The sequence below is a fragment of the Nyctereutes procyonoides genome, unplaced genomic scaffold, assembly GCF_905146905.1.
Source record: "Nyctereutes procyonoides isolate TBG_1078 unplaced genomic scaffold, NYPRO_anot_genome, whole genome shotgun sequence".
In the NCBI taxonomy this organism is placed as follows: domain Eukaryota; kingdom Metazoa; phylum Chordata; class Mammalia; order Carnivora; family Canidae; genus Nyctereutes; species Nyctereutes procyonoides.
In genome coordinates, this window is record NW_026575139.1 from 12416536 (window position 1) to 12433385 (window position 16850).

The 16850-nt window shown below is 40.0% G+C and overlaps 1 protein-coding gene across 1 annotated transcript in view; it reads right to left on the reverse strand.

Annotated features, from left to right (window-relative positions):
- Window positions 1-16850, reverse strand: part of TTC8 (tetratricopeptide repeat domain 8) — a 58806-nt gene that overhangs the window by 11751 nt on the left and 30205 nt on the right. Inside the window, exons 8-9 of the mRNA XM_055304539.1 lie at window positions 14462-14549; window positions 12297-12407 (exon numbers count right to left, since the gene is read on the reverse strand). Of these exons, the coding sequence (XP_055160514.1) occupies window positions 12297-12407; window positions 14462-14549 (199 nt within the window). The remainder of the gene's footprint in view (window positions 1-12296; window positions 12408-14461; window positions 14550-16850) is intronic.

Sequence of the window (16850 nt, forward strand, 5' to 3'; positions counted from 1 at the left end):
TGGCAGGGAGAGAGAGAAGGGAAGAGAGAGTGATGGCCAGCACACTCCAGCATCTCTTCTTGCAAGGGCATTAATCCCACCACAAGGGCCCCATCCTTATGACCACATCTAAACCTAATTATCCGGAAAGGCCTTATCTCTAAATGTCATCACACTGAGGGCTAGGGCTTCAACATACTCATTTGGGAGGGACACAATTCAGTCTAATGCAAAAAGACTCCAGCCTAAATGGATAATTGTTTCAAGGCTCTCAGTTCTATAAAATTACCTTGGAATGTTTGCATACTTGATTGATGGGCACATAATTAATTTATGTAATCTTGAAGAATTTTAGACTGAAGCTAATTTGTTTTTGGCAACCTTGTAAGTAGCTTTTTAAATGTGTTATTGTAAAATATGTGCTGTGCAAAATAAATTTAAACACTGCGAAAGGTTATAAAATGAAAAGTAAAAGTCCCCTCCCTAATCCAGTCAGAGGTTCCGTGAATAGTTTTTTTCAAGAAATTTTGTTCATATATGTGTACACATACATGTATGGCAGTTTTAACCTAAACATAATCTTTCTACACATTTGATATACACTTCACTGGTTTCACTCTCAGTGTCTTGACTCTTTCCATATCGGTACAAAGGGTTCTAACCTGTCACGTTTTTTACTTCTGCATAATTTTCCATCAATACATAGACTATAGTTTATTTAACCAGCCCCTTTTTGATGAAGCATTCGTTTCCTTTGGGGGGGGCATAAAAAATACTATAAAACAATCCTTGTATACATCTTTCTAAACTTGTATGAAAACATCCTTTTTTTATTTTATTTTTTATTTTATTTTTTTAATAAATTAATTTTTATTGGTGTTCAATTTACCAACATACAGAATAACACCCAGTGCTCATCCCGTCAAGTGTCCCCCTCAGTGCCCGTCACCCATTCACCCCCACCCCCCGCCCTCCTCCCCTTCCACCACCCCTAGTTCGTTTCCCAGAGTTAGGAGTCTTTATGTTCTGTGTCCCTTTCTGATATTTCCCACACATTTCTTCTCCCTTCCCTTATATTCCCTTTCACTATTATTCATATTCCCCAAATGAATGAGAACATACACTGTTTGTCCTTCTCCGATTGACTTACTTCACTCAGCATAATACCCTCCAGTTCCATCCACGTTGAAGCAAATGGTGGGTATTTGTCGTTTCTAATGGCTGAGTAATATTCCATTGTATACATAAACCACATCTTCTTTATCCATTCATCTTTCGATGGGCACCGAGGCTCCTTCCACAGTTTGGCTATTGTGGACATGGCTGCTAGAAACATCGGGGTGCAGGTGTCCCGGCGTTTCATTGCATCTGAATCTCTGGGGTAAATCCCTAACAGTGCAATTGCTGGGTCGTAGGGCAGGTCTATTTTTAACTCTTTGAGGAACCTCCACACAGTTTTCCAGAGTGGCTGCACCAGTTCACATTCCCACCAACAGTGTAAGAGGGTTCCCTTTTCTCCGCATCCTCTCCAACATTTGTTGTTTCCTGCCTTGTTAATTTTCCCCATTCTCACTGGTGTGAGGTGGTATCTCATTGTGGTTTTGATTTGTATTTCCCTGATGGCAAGTGATGCAGAGCATTTTCTCATGTGCATGTTGGCCATGTCTATGTCTTCCTCTGTGAGATTTCTCTTCATGTCCTTTGCCCATTTCATGATTGGATTGTTTGTTTCTTTGCTGTTGAGTTTAATAAGTTCTTTATAGATTTTGGAAACTAGCCCTTTATCTGATATGTTATTTGCAAATATCTTCTCCCATTCTGTAGGTTGTCTTTGAGTTTTGTTGACTGTATCCTTTGCTGTGCAAAAGCTTCTTATCTTGATGAAGTCCCAATAGTTCATTTTTGCTTTTGTTTCTTTTGCTTTTGTGGATGTATCTTGCAAGAAGTTACTGTGGCCAAGTTCAAAAAGGGTGTTGCCTGTGTTCTCCTCTAGGATTTTGATGGAATCTTGTCTCACATTTAGATCTTTCATCCATTTTGAGTTTATCTTTGTGTATGGTGTAAGAGAGTGGTCTAGTTTCATTCTTCTGCATGTGGATGTCCAATTTTCCCAGCACCATTTATTGAAGAGACTGTATTTCTTCCAGTGGATAGTCTTTCCTCCTTTATCGAATATTAGTTGACCATAAAGTTCAGGGTCCACTTCTGGGTTCTCTATTCTGTTCCATTGATCTATGTGTCTGTTTTTGTGCCAGTACCACACTGTCTTGATGACCACAGCTTTGTAGTACAACCTGAAATCTGGCATTGTGATGCCCCCAGATATGGTTTTCTTTTTTAGAATTCCCCTGGCTATTCGGGGTCTTTTCTGATTCCACACAAATCTTAAAATAATTTGTTCTAACTCTCTGAAGAAAGTCCATGGTATTTTGATAGGGATTGCATTAAACGTGTAAATTGCCCTGGGTAACATTGACATTTTCACAATATTAATTCTGCCAATCCATGAGCATGGAATATTTTTCCATCTCTTTGTGTCTTCCTCAATTTCTTTCAGAAGTGTTCTATAGTTTTGAGGGTATAGATCCTTTACCTCTTTGGTTAGGTTTATTCCTAGGTATCCTATGCTTTTGGGTGCAATTGTAAATATGACTGACTCCTTAATTTCTCTTTCTTCAGTCTCATTGTTAGTGTATAGGAATGCCATTGATTTCTGGGCATTGATTTTGTATCCTGCCACGCTACCAAATTGCTGTATGAGTTCTAGCAATCTTGGGGTGGAGGCTTTTGGGTTTTCTATGTAGAGTATCATGTCATCGGCGAAGAGGGAGAGTTTGACTTCTTCTTTGCCAATTTGAATGCCTTTAATGTCTTTTTGTTGTCTGATTGCTGAGGCTAGGACTTCCAATACTATGTTGAATAGCAGTGGTGAGAGTGGACATCCCTGTCTTGTTCCTGATCTTAGGGGAAACGCTCCCAGTGCTTCCCCATTGAGAATGATATTTGCTGTGGGCTTTTCGTAGATGGCTTTTAAGATGTCGAGGAAAATTCCCTCTATCCCTACACTCTGAAGAGTTTTGATCAGGAATGGATGCTGTATTTTGTCAAATGCTTTCTCTGCATCTAATGAGAGGATCATATGGTTCTTGGTTTTTCTCTTGCTGATATGATGAATCACATTGATTGTTTTACGAGTGTTGAACCAGCCTTGTATCCCGGGGATAAATCCTACTTGGTCATGGTGAATAATTTTCTTAATGTGTTGTTGGATCCTATTGGCTAGTATCTTGTTGAGAATTTTTGCATCCATGTTCATCAGGGATATTGGTCTGTAATTCTCCTTTTTGGTGGGGTCTTTGTCTGGTTTTGGAATTAAGGTGATGCTGGCCTCATAGAATGAATTTGGAAGTACTCCATCTCTTTCTATCTTTCCAAACAGCTTTAGTAGAATAGGTATGATTTCTTCTTTAAACGTTTGATAGAATTCCCCTGGGAAGCCATCTGGCCCTGGACTCTTGTGTCTTGGGAGGTTTTTGATGACTTCTTCCATTTCCTCCCTGGTTATTGGCCTGTTCAGGTTTTCTATTTCTTCCTGTTCCAGTTTTGGTAGTTTGTGGCTTTCCAGGAATGCGTCCATTTCTTCTAGATTGCCTAATTTATTGGCGTAGAGCTGTTCATATGTTTTTAAAATCGTTTGTATTTCCTTGGTGTTGGTAGTGATCTCTCCTTTCTCATTCATGATTTTATTAATTTGAGTCTTCTCTCTCTTCTTTTTAATAAGGTTGGCTAATGGTTTATCTATCTTATTAATTCTTTCAAAGAACCAACTCCTGGTTCTATTGATCTGTTCCACAGTTCTTCTGGTCTCAATTTCGTTGAGTTCTGCTCGAATTTTAATTAACTCTCTTCTTCTGCTGGGCGTCGGGTCCATTTCCTGTTTTTTCTCTAGCTCCTTTAGGTGTAAGGTTAGCTTTTGTATTTGAGTTCTTTCCAGTTTTTGAATGGATGCTTGTATTGCGATGTATTTCCCCCTCAGGACTGCTTTTGCTGCATCCCAAAGATTTTGAACGGTTGTATCTTCATTCTCATTAGTTTCCATGAATCTTTTTAATTCTTCCTTAATTTCCTGGTTGACCCTTTTATCTTTTAGCAGGATGGTCCTTAACCTCCACGTGTTTGAGGTCCTTCCAAACTTCTTCTTGTGATTGAGTTCTAATTTCAAGGCGTTATGGTCTGAGAATATGCAGGGGACGATCCCAATCTTTTGGTATCGGTTCAGACCCGATTTGTGACCCAGTATGTGGTCTATTCTGGAGAAAGTTCCATGTGCACTTGAGAAGAATGTGTATTCAGTTGAGTTTGGATGTAAAGTTCTGTAGATATCTGTGAAATCCATCTGGTCCAGTGTATCATTTAAAGCTCTCATTTCTTTGGAGATGTTGTGCTTAGAAGACCTATCGAGGGTAGAAAGAGCTAGATTGAAGTGACCAAGTATAAGTGTATTATTATCTAAGTATTTCTTCACTTTGGTTAATAATTCGTTTAAGTATTTGGCAGCTCCCACATTCGGGGCATATATATTGAGGATTGTTAAGTCCTCTTGCTGGATAGATCCTTTAAGTATGATATAGTGTCCCTCTTCGTCTCTCACTACAGTCTTCGGGGTAAATTTTAGTTTATCTGATATAAGGATGGCTACCCCTGCTTTCTTTTGAGAACCATTTGAATGGTAAATGGTTCTCCAACCTTTTATTTTCAGGTTGTAGGTGTCCTTCTGTCTAAAATGAGTCTCTTGTAGACAGCAAATAGATGGGTCCTGCTTTTTTATCCAGTCTGAAACCCTGCGCCTTTTGATGGGGCCATTAAGCCCGTTCACGTTCAGAGTTACTATTGACAGATATGAGTTTAGTGTCACCATGATATCTATTCAGTCCTTGTTTTTGTGGATTGTTCCACTGAACTTCTTCTTAAAGGAGAATTTTAAGAGTCCCCCTTAAAATTTCTTGCAGAGCTGGTTTGGAGGTCACATATTCTTTCAGTTCCTGCCTGTCTTGGAAGCTCTTTATCTCTCCTTCCATTTTGAATGAGAGCCTTGCTGGATAAAGTATTCTTGGTTGCATGTTCTTCTCATTTAGGACCCTGAATACATCCTGCCAGCCCTTTCTGGCCTGCCACGTCTCTGTGGAGAGGTCTGCTGTTACCCTAATATTCCTCCCCATGAAAGTCAGGGACTTCTTGTCTCTTGCTGCTTTAAGGATCTTCTCTTTATCTTTGGAATTTGCAAGCTTCACTATTAAATGTCGAGGTGTTGAACGGTTTTTATTGATTTTAGGGGGGGATCTCTCTATTTCCTGGATCTGAATGCCTGTTTCCCTTCCCAGACTGGGAAAGTTTTCAGCTAGGATTTGTTCAAATACATATTCTGGCCCTCTGTCCATTTCGGCGCCCTCGGGAACCCCAATTAAACGTAGGTTTTTCTTCCTTAGGCTGTCATTTATTTCCCTTAATCTGTCTTCATGGTCTTTTAATTGTCTGTCTCTTTTTTCCTCAGTTTCCCTCTTTGCCATTAACTTGTCTTCTATGTCACTCACTCGTTCTTCCACCTCGTTAACCCTCGTCGTTAGGACTTCTAGTTTGGATTGCATCTCATTCAATTGATTTTTAATTTCTGCCTGATTGGATCTAAATTCTGCAGTCATGAAGTCTCGTGAGGCCTTAATGCTTTTTTCTAGAGCCACCAGTAGCTGTATAATAGTGCTTCTGAATTGGCTTTCTGACATTGAATTGTAATCCAGATTTTGTAACTCTGTGGGAGAGAGGACTGTTTCTGATTCTTTCTTTTGAGGTGAGGTTTTCCTTCTAGTCATTTTGCTCAGTGCAGAGTGGCCAAAAACAAGTTGTATTGGGAAAAGGAGAGAAAGAGAGAGAAGGAAAGAAAAGAGAAAGAGAAAAAAGAAAAAGAAGGAAAAAAAGGGAAAAAAAGAAGAAAAAGATAAAGAAAGGTGAAAAAAAAGGGGGGTGGGGGAGGCAATCAGAAATCAAAAAGAAAAGAAAAAAGAAAAAAAAAACAAAAAACACGGGGGAGTATCTTCTGAATCTGTAGACTTTAAGTCCCTTGACTTCCCCTGGAACTGGTCCGTCCAGCTGGTCTTCTGGGGGAGGGGCCTGCTGTGCTGATTTTCAGGTGTTAGCACTTGGGGGAGCTGCTCTGCCCCTGCCTGCTGCAGGGCTCAGCGGGGGTTGTTTACCCCGTGGGGCCCCAGGAGGAACAGCCGCAGTTGCTATGGCAACTCTGGAAGCCTGGATTCAGCCTCCGCAGGAACTACGGGGCTGGGGCTCTCGGTTCTCGGTCTGCAGGGCCTGGAGGCTCCGGGGCGGGGCCGCTGATCTGCTCAGCTCGGGGCAGGAGCGTCCTCGCTGTCCTGGGCCCTCCCGGCCTCTGCCTGTCCCAGGGGAGGCCGGATCCTGGGCTGTGTCCCGGCGCCCTGTGCCCCGGGGACTGCGCTGGTGGATTCGCGATCCCGCCCCGCAGCCCCCTCCCTGGAGCCGCCGCCCGAGCCCCTCCAAGCTGCTCCAGGTCCCGCCGTGCGCGCTGCAGCCCTTAGGGAGCTCGGCGCACTCTCCCGGGGCGCAGGTGTCTGTTAGTGTCCCAGGGAGCCCGAGGGCATCCCCGCCCTCCTGGGTCCTGCTCCACCTCCCTGCGGGCCCCTTTCCGCCTGGGAAGGTTGGTGCAGCTCCTGCTCCTCCAGGACGGGGCTCTCCTGTCCTGGGGACACTCGCCCCGGCCTCAGCCCGGCTCCTCGCGGGGCCCCTCCCCTTGGAGGCCTTTTGTTTCTTTATTTCTTTTTCCCCGTCTTCCTACCTTGATAGAAGCGCGAACTCTTCTCACTGTAGCATTCCAGCTGGTCTCTCTTTAAACCTCAGGCCGAATTTGTCGATTTTCAGGATGATTTGAAGGTTATCTAGGTAATTTGGTGGGGACAGGTGATTTGGGGATCCTACTCTTCCGCCAGCTTGCCCCTCCTCCATATGAAAACATCCTTAAGGAAAATTCCTGCAAGTGAAATTGCTGGGCCACAGAGTATGCATGCTTGGAAATCTCATCAGTAATTACAAAGAGCCTCCAATGGTTTGTGCCAACATACCCTCCCAGCATCCGTGTTCATGTGTGGGGTTTGTTCCACCACAACCTTGACAACCCTGCATGTCATGGAACTTCTCCATCTTGGCCAACCTGATGAAGTGAAGAAAGGGCATCTCATTTTTATTTTAGTTTTTATTTCTTTAATTAGGACCGAGAGGGATCCCTGGGTGGCTCAGTGGTTTAGCGCCTGCCTTTGGCCCAAGGCATGATCCTGGAGACCCGGGATCCAGTCCCGCATCAGGCTCCCTGCATGGAGCCTGCTTTTTCCTCTGCCTGTGTCTCTGCCTCTCTCTCTCTCTATGTCTATCATGAACGAATAAATAAATAAATAAATAAATAAATAAATAAATAAATAATCAATCTTTAAGAAAAAAATTAGGACTGAGAGGTTAGGCATTTAAGACACCACATATTTATGTTTCCTTTCCTGTGAAATGCTGATTCATGTCCTGTGCCCATTTTCCTATCCTATTTTTATCCTTTTACTATTGGCTTGTGTTACATGGGGCTTGGGCGGGAAACTGCCCTCCTGGATACAGGATTGCTGGGGGCAGACATGAGGCTCCGACTGCTGGGCACTGACTCTGCTTTCTCCTGCGAGATTAACCGAGTCTGTTGATGTGATTTAAATTCAAAATCCAAGAAGTCTTGGTGTTTATAAGCATTGCCTTCAGAGGAAAGGTATAGATGGTTTAAGTTCTTCCAGATGTGTGTTACCAAGCCCCCATACAAAAGGCAGTGGTGTAGCCACAGTGTAGCTGGAATTGGCTACTGTCTCATCTCTGGGGTGATTGTACTTGCATGAAGAGGATCAGCAGCCACTATGCAGGCCAGTAGGCAGATCAGGGCTGATGCAAAAGCCACACCACAATTCTGATCCACAATTGCTCTGAGGAAATAATCTCATTTCCAGAAGGGTTTACAATCTTGACTAAATGAAAACTTGTAAGTTTGTGTGCATATACATTTGTGTGTGTGTGTGTGTGTAATTCTCAACAATCTGGAAACCACCTGAAATTTGCCAACGTTTAAGTCACGTATTGACTGAGGAAATTAAAAGTAGTCTTTTGTCTGTCCCAGGTATGGCAAATATTTTCCCCATTGGATATTTTTACACTGTTTGTTTAGGTTTTATTTTCTATTTGTTTTTATAGAAAATTTAACTATATAGAAAACTTATTTACCAATATAGAAAATGTAACTTTTATGTTCTCAAATTCATCAATCTTTTCTATTATGGTTTTCGACTTTCTATCACCCTTAGAAAGGTCTTCCATTCCAAGTTTATACAAATAACGCATCTGTCTTTTTTTCTGGAACTTTCATGATTTTAGATCTTTGGGTCATCTGGCAGTAACAGATTCTTTTCATACAAGGAATCATTATTCCTCCAGCCCTATTTTTAAAATAATCCAATAGTGCAACTGGTTTAATAGGCAGTCTTTATAACATTGTAAATTGTTGTATGTATGAACACACATAGACTCTCTTTTGCTCCTTTAATCTATTCCTACCTCAGAATTCTTTATGGTAACTCTAGAATAAATTTTGTTAATGGAGATTAAAAAATATTTTCAAATATATAAATGTCACCTCAAGTATATAAATAACCATGGTATCATTTAAGTGATGTTTATAATGGTTATTTTGGAACAAATTCACAAAATACTAACTATAATTCGATTTAAATTATTTAAAATAAAATTGCAAATAACTTGAGGTGAATGCTGTAGTGGATAGGCAGTTGGATAGACCACCCTTTTCAACCACTCCTGAAGTCATTTTTATGCACAGTAAACTTCAAGGACCACTGGAATAATATTTCCTAGGGTAATATTTCTAATTCTAAACATCTTTAACAAAGAACAGTTCAAATAGATACCTGTCTTTTGAATGATACACAGAATTCCTCAAGAACAATTAAAACCACAACCAAATAAATTTATCAAGAAGAAATCATTTTAAACAAGTTTCTATACAAAATAAGCAATGAACAATAGGCAGCACAACATGTTCATTTTAAAACAGGAGACACTGAGAAGATACAAGATCAAAATGAAAGTGATAAATAAAAAGAACATAAAAGACGAGGATCCCTCCAGGGAAAAGTCTGATATACACACAAAAATCCCTAAGGCATATGTAGTGTAGGCTGCAATGCTAAGGGAAAAACTTTACTAATTAACTCCAAATCCACTGTCACATAAAGAGAAAAAGAATACACTGGAAATCTGTCTTTGGATGGTAAACTTTGGCACAAGGGAAATTAACTGTTAGATTCAAGGGGAAATACTTCATCTCACTATTTTAAATTGTGCTTAGTCCTTGGTCATACTTCCTGTGGATGGTAAATCATCTCCACACCCTGGATGCTTTCTTCTCTACTTTGAGAGGCAACTCCAATTCTATTTCTCTCCCCAAACCTTCCCTGTAGACTTCTAAAAGGATGTGGACCTCCAACTCCTGGCCAGACTCTGAGCAGAGAAGGATGAAGGGAGCTGGTTAGGGGTCTCTTCCCTGTCCCAGACACAGCAACACTGATGATATCAGAGGCCTGGCAGGAATTCTTCCAACCAGCAACCACACACCAAAGATTCCGTAGATTTCTAGCTCTTTCTGCCAACACTTCCTGCCTGAGAAGAAGGGCAGAAGATGGAGCTGAAAGGTCAGAGAGTTCTGATCGTATTGAGGTAGTCACTGCTCCTCATGAATACCACTGCTCTCAAAAATCAATTCTATTTCTTAAGCTTCTTGGTCAAAATTTTGTTCATGTTCAGGTTAGGTTCATACAAGTACAGATACAGAGATTTGAATACAGTATTTTATTTTTATTGAATGATCAAAGCCTTCTACTTATGTGTTTATCAAAATTATATTTCAAAAGGGGAAACAGTATTTCTAGACAATTTAAAAATAAAGTTTGTTTTTCACTTTAAAAGTAATGCATGTTCATGACAGAAAATCAGGAAAATACAGAAAGTATGAAAAAGAAAATAAAAGTCATTCACATACTATTACCCAAATATAGCAACTATTAATATCTTCCACCCTCTTCCTAACAAAAGAATTTTAGAATATTGTACCTAAAATTTCAAGAATTTAAGAGAGAACAGAGATGCTTCTTGTCAGTGTTGTACTGGAAGTCCTAAACAGTAAGATTTTTGTATTAAGTGGCAAAATAATTGAGACAAAGAGATGAAGCTGTTTGCAGATGATGACTATTTTATTTACTTAGAAAATCTAAGAGCATTTATGGATAGGATATTAAAACTTCAAAAGAGTATTGGGTCTATTTCCTTTTTTTAAAAGATTTTATTTATTTATTCATGGGAGACACAGAGAGAGAGGCAGAGACATAGACAGAGGGAGAAGCAGGCTCCCTGTGGGGAGCCCAAGGTGGGACTCGATCCCAGGACCCTGGGATCATGATATGAGCCAAAGGTAGATGCTCAACCACTGAGCTACCCAGGTGCCTCCGACCTATTTCCTTTTTAAGATTTTTAAAATTTATTTGAGAGAGAGAGCATTAATAGGGGAGAGGGGCAAAGAAAGAGGAACAAGCAGACTCCCTGGTGAGCAGGAAACCCAACATGAGGCTCAATCCCAGGACCCTGAGATCATGATCTGAGCCAAAGGCAGATGCTTACCCAACTGAGCCACCCAGGCACCCCAATATTAGTCCTGTTTTCTAGTATCAAACAAACTTTAAAAAATCAGTGTATTCTTACTTACCAGAAATAGAAAATACAAAAGAAAAAAAGGATTCTACCCATCGTTATACCTAGGGATGGGATCTATCCAGGAAAGAATGTAACAGGCCTGAAACTACTATTCTTAGAAAGGCCTGCTTGTAAGGTTGGTCCCTGGCTGGCATCTGAGAACTTGGTGGGTTCCCTATATTGATATAAAACTTCCCTCAAATGGTAAAAGGGGCTCACACATCTAAACTATTTGAACAGTGTGGTGCATAAACCTGATGTGGTGCATGAATACCTGCTTTATGTCTTGGAGTCTGGGATTTGGGTACATGGTAGACAGAAGGTGCCCATATGACCAACCCTTAGTAATCACCTTGTGTACCAAGTCTCTCATGAGCTTCCCTGATAGACATTATGATAGTCACAGAGAGAGAGAGAGAGGCAGAGACACAGGCAGAGGGAGAAGCAGGCTCCATGCACCGGGAGCCCAATGTGGGATTCGATCCCAGGTCTCCAGGATCGCGCCCTGGGCCAAAGGCAGGCGCCAAACCGCTGCGCCACCCAGGGATCCCTGAATCACTGAAACTCAAGGTGGTTTGGGGGACCCCCAATACAACATCTTTATGGAGATAATTACAAAATATTCATTGATGAACAAAAGAAGACCTAAAAACATGGAGAATTTTATCATGATGGAGAGTGGGAGGAAAAGCAGCCCACCTACCCCCATCATTCATATATTCAATGCAATTCCAATCAATACGCCTGGAGGAGTTGTTCTGATTTTTAATGGTTCTTGATAAGTCAATCCTAAAATCAATATGGAACAGCAAAGGGCCAAAAACAACCAGCTGTGAGGAAGAGTAGGTGGTAGAATTTGTCCAACTTGAGATCAGGAATTACTGTAAAGCTATAGTAAATAGGCAGTGGGAAGGATATCTCAGTGGGGCTTTCCATGGAATTTGACAACATGACTCTAAAATTTGTAAGAATAAGCAAAAGTCCAAAACAGACAAAACATTCCTGATAAAGAATGATACCAAATAGTATTTGAGGCTGCAATAATTAAGATAGCATTATATTGGTACAATGATAGACAAACAGACCAATAGAACAGAAAGCCCCCAAAACATATCTACCCTCTATAGAAAAAAAAGTTGATATTTGACATTACAGATCTTGGGAGAAGGATCAACAGATGTGCTGGACAAATAGCTATCTATAGTGGGAAACTCATTTAAATCCCTATCTCCTACCACACCCCTTACTCTTCTGTATGTTTGAAATACATCATAATAAAAACTTAGTTTGACTAAATACGTACACTAAAATCTCTACTCTGTTAGTAAGCCACAGGCCAGTAATCATAATTTTACAAATTGTTCTCCTTGCTAGGATCTCAAGGACCTAAGAGCTTACTTAAGTAGCAAATAAACTCAATTTCACATCAACTTTTTGAATAATATGAGCCTTACCTCATAGATCCTGGCAATTCCACAAAGTAGGGTTACTTCTCCTGGAAACTTATCTAAGCCTTGTTTGAAAAGAGTTAAAGCCGTCACTGGTTGATCCAATGAGATATAAACCTAAAACCAAGTTACATTTCAATAAAAGTACCAGTTCTTAAAATAATAGTATTTGCTGTGATAAGTTGATAAATATTGCTTAGCAACAGGTTATCTCCTAGATATTATGGTAAAAAGTTTTCAGAAATGTGTATTAATTTTCAATAGTGATGTTATAGTTTTATCTTCACATGTCATATATGAAGCATCCATTCATTTATTCCTTCAACAAACACTCCTTGGGGGCTTGTGATTGCCAGAGACTGAGCAGTAAGTTAGTAAGAAAGGAACGAGGGAAAACCTTTTAGGATAGGACAGACAGGACTATGTCCATAAGCAGGCACAGAGGAACTAGTTATGAGATCAAAGTTGAAGATGCAGGAGAAAAAGGAACAAGAAGGTCTGAGAAAGGCAGCAGTGGAGAGCCTATGCAGAAGCTGGTTTTGGAAAAGGGCCCTCAGAAATAGAGGAGGAACAGATTTGTGAGGAATAGGGTTGGGGATGAGAGAGTTTGCACTTGATGGCTTCCACCTAACTAGCAATTAGAACATTAGCGTAGCTAAGTCATACACTTCATAGGAACTTCTAAAACAGGGAATTATAGTTGTAGGCATGGAAACATAAGATTATGACACTTTTTTCTCCATGACCTTGGATCCTCTATTTCCTTCAAAATAGACTGGAAGAAGGCCCAAATGGATACACAAAAAAACCTGTAAATAGTGTTTAATGCTAAAGTAATAAAATATTTAATATTTTTAATTAACGATCTAATATTTTCAGAAATATGGTTCCTAAATCAGAATGATCTCTATTGTGTAGCAATTATTAAAGAAAATAAGTAAATTTTACTTTTATACAGTTGTGTAGGCAATAATAAGATATAAGCAAATCAATTTACGGAAAAATACATCAAAATATGTATTCAACAATAGTTGAATATAAAGCACATTTTTTAATCACCTGGCAAGTGATTATCAGTGAAAAAGATGACAAATAGTGTGACCTATGTTTTAATTTCAAGGTGTTAGAAAAGCTTAAAAGTCTACTGTGATGCTTAGAAACTTCTTTAAGAATTTAAGGTTTAACATATAACATACAGAAGGTGGACTTAGTTTCAAACATCTCTGAAAACTACAGTAAATAGATCACAATTATTTAGCACTGTAGGTTTATATAGTGTAACTTTCATTTTGTTTCTTTTCAGTATGCAAATTCTTAAAACCATATTTAGGGAGTAGTGGCACTTCCTTTTATATAGCTCTTCTTTTCAACCTCCTTTAGCACACTTTTTAATTTTAAAAAATTCATCAAGATACAGCAAGATGATGTCCTACCCACCACTTCATCAAATGTTTCAAGTAGCCCTGGTCAGGGCCAAGAAGTAACTTTTTCCCAGGACTGAATTCTGATGGCCCTTGATGTCTGCTGTCGCTGTGGGAGGCAGTACGGGGCAGTGAGGAGGAAGACTTGCATTTGAGTACTGGATCGAAACAGCCAAGTGACGTTGAAAAACCTATTTACCCTCTTTAAGTCTCCACTATTATAAGGGTACAAAGGAAATTCTAAACTCTACCTTTGTGGGGTTTCTATGAGGCTTAAATTAACCTGTGGGTGGAAGAGACTGGATATAATACCTGCTACTGAATAGGTGTTCAATAAGGGGGAAATATCATCTTTGTTGTTATGGCAGAGCCAAGAAACCAACATCCTGCATAAAAACAATTCCAATTCTCTATAGCTACTTAGGTGGGAGACAGGCATGTTGTAGAAAAAAGGGCTTCTCTGGGGTCTGTTAGCCATGGGGGCTGTAGTGAGCCTGTGGCAGTTTCTTCTGCTCTAATGGGCAATCTTTCAAAGGGGTTTTCTTATTTTTCATGGCAATCAGTTTCTCCTGAGACAGTTACCCTCCATATGTTCTCACTTTTCCACTCGCTATAAAGAAAAATAAGCCTGAGCACATTTACTTGCCAAATATTCCTGAAGAAACTGGCAACTCTCCGTGTATATTGGCCAGAATTTGAACATTTATTTTGAGAAGACAGATTTCACTCCAGTTAAGAATACTTACTTACTTTTGCCAAGTAGAGAAATGTATCTACCATTTCCTGCTGCTTGAGGGCTGATTTAAACTGTTTTTCTGCTTCACGATACATTCCTAACCTAAGAACAGCCATTTTAAAAATTAGACATTCAACTTAAAAATAAATACTACAGCACTTATTCACACACTGACAATATGAATAGAGATAAATCACATTTCTAAGAGTAAACGTCTAAAGAAGGTAATGTCATACACACATATAAATTATTATCCGCATATAAATTATTATGTTTATATAGTTGAGCAAAAAGTTACCTATTTCCCGTAGTCACTGTCTATGTAACCCTCCAATGGTGTGTAAAAAGTCGTGTGAAGTCTAGACACTGCGGAACCAACAGCTGCCAGTGAGCCAAGGCAGCTCCATTTACCAACCAAAGAGCTTATAATCAGCTGGACATGTGGCAGGTGACCTGAGTAAATGCTTAGGGTCTCCATTTTATTGGAAGAACTCAAGGATGTCATTTCTTTGAAAACATTGTCTATTCTGACACAAAGGCCCACTTTTAAAACCCTTCTTAAATAGTCTTGATGTAAGTAGTAATTGCTACTTGAGTGACATAGCTCTACTATTTTATGATTCTAGGAACATTTTCTTTTCCTTTATCTTTGTATCTGATACAGATTGCCCTGGTCTACAAATTTGAGATTTGTTCCTTGCCTAACTATAACTGTCCTGATATCAACCCCACTTCTTCTAACCAGGGAACATTTTATTATCAGCCTGTTCTAGATTTGTCAAGTCTTCTCCTAACTACCCATCCCTAGCCAGCCAAGAGCTGCTTAGGCACTTTATGATGCTTTCATTTTGTGAAAACTGGAACAATACACAGTATGTTTCATTGTGCTGCTTTCATTCAGAGTCTTGACAGAAGAACTCTGACCTTCTACTTGGCTTGTCTAAGCCTCAAGCACTGGTGTGGCTACATCCAAATAGCTGCTAGAAGATGTGGGATTAATGGAGTTAAAAGGAAACCCCCCAAAAACTGCCCCAAAGTTAGAGAATGTGCAGAATGGCAGAAGCCTCCCACCTCTTCAAAGCTCCCACAACTTTTACAGGAGTATTCACAAAATGTTACCAAAGAACTCTCAAGTTCTGGAAAACAGCATAGTTCTACACAGAGCTTCAACTGCGCAAACCTTAGGCATGTGGCTAAAGTTCAGCCATACTGAATTATCCATGAGTCTGTATATTTTTACCTAATATGATGTCTCCTCCCAAAAATAGTTTAAAAGTGATTACACTATAACCCTGTAAGATACATATAAAGAATATGAAAACAGAAATCGATTTTTTAAACAGAATGATGGAAAGATAAACAATTTTTTTAAAAGCAATCTAAATAAATAAATAAATAAATAAATAAATAAATAAAGCAATCAGCCATTTAACTACCCTGGAAACCAAAGAAAGGAAGATTGGGTCATACACTTTTTTTTTAATTACTGCATCCTCAAGAGATAACTTCTTCTAGTACTATCAAAGAGGAATAACCACATGCGTTCTTATGCAAAGGAAATTAAGTGGGTCATGTCTAAAGAAAGTCTAGGAATGAGGAAAATATCAGTCAAGTTCACGAACAGGCTAATATCAGAAAGTCGAAGTCCCAAGATAACCCCACCACCTGCCAACTTTTTCTCTCCAATTCAATAGTTGTCAAATGCCAATTGCACACACATTTCATGATCCAAAGATGAAGATCACAACCATGTCCTAAAGGCAGCAATAAGAATGGAATAAAACATGTTCACAAATAAATGGAATCGTATGTTGGCCAATAAGAAAAAAACAGGTGCTCCAAGAGCACAGAGGTGGAATGAACCTAAATAGTATCTAGGAGGAAGTGACAGGCAAGGTTTTGACAGCTAGATAGGGTGAGGTAGGGATGGGGGAGCATCTCAGATGGAAGCAAACTGTCAGTGCGAGCACACAGAGAACAGAGTGTACAGCCCAGGAGGGGGATGCTGAGTTGTTTGGTTTAACTGGAAGGGAGGACACCACAAGTAATGGGAGAAGGGAGTAAGGGAGCAAGTGTGGCCTGGGACAGGATCAGACATGCCACTCTCAAAATCCAGACTTCATCCTAGAGGTCGTGGAGATTAACCAAGGAGTCCACCCAGAGCTGTTTCTGTCACAACAGTTACTCTGCCGCTAGCATAAGAAGAAGGATGGAGGGGGCAAGAAATGGGGGCAGAGAAGCCAGATAAGAAGCTAGTAGAACAGTTCAAACAAACAGAAAGTCAGAATTCAGGCACTGGAGCAGGAATGGGGCCATAAGGGAGCTGTAGACAAAGAACTAGAAGAATGTACTGGTCGGGGTCAAAGAGACACACATCAGCTGGGGCTACACCCTCTGGTAGCC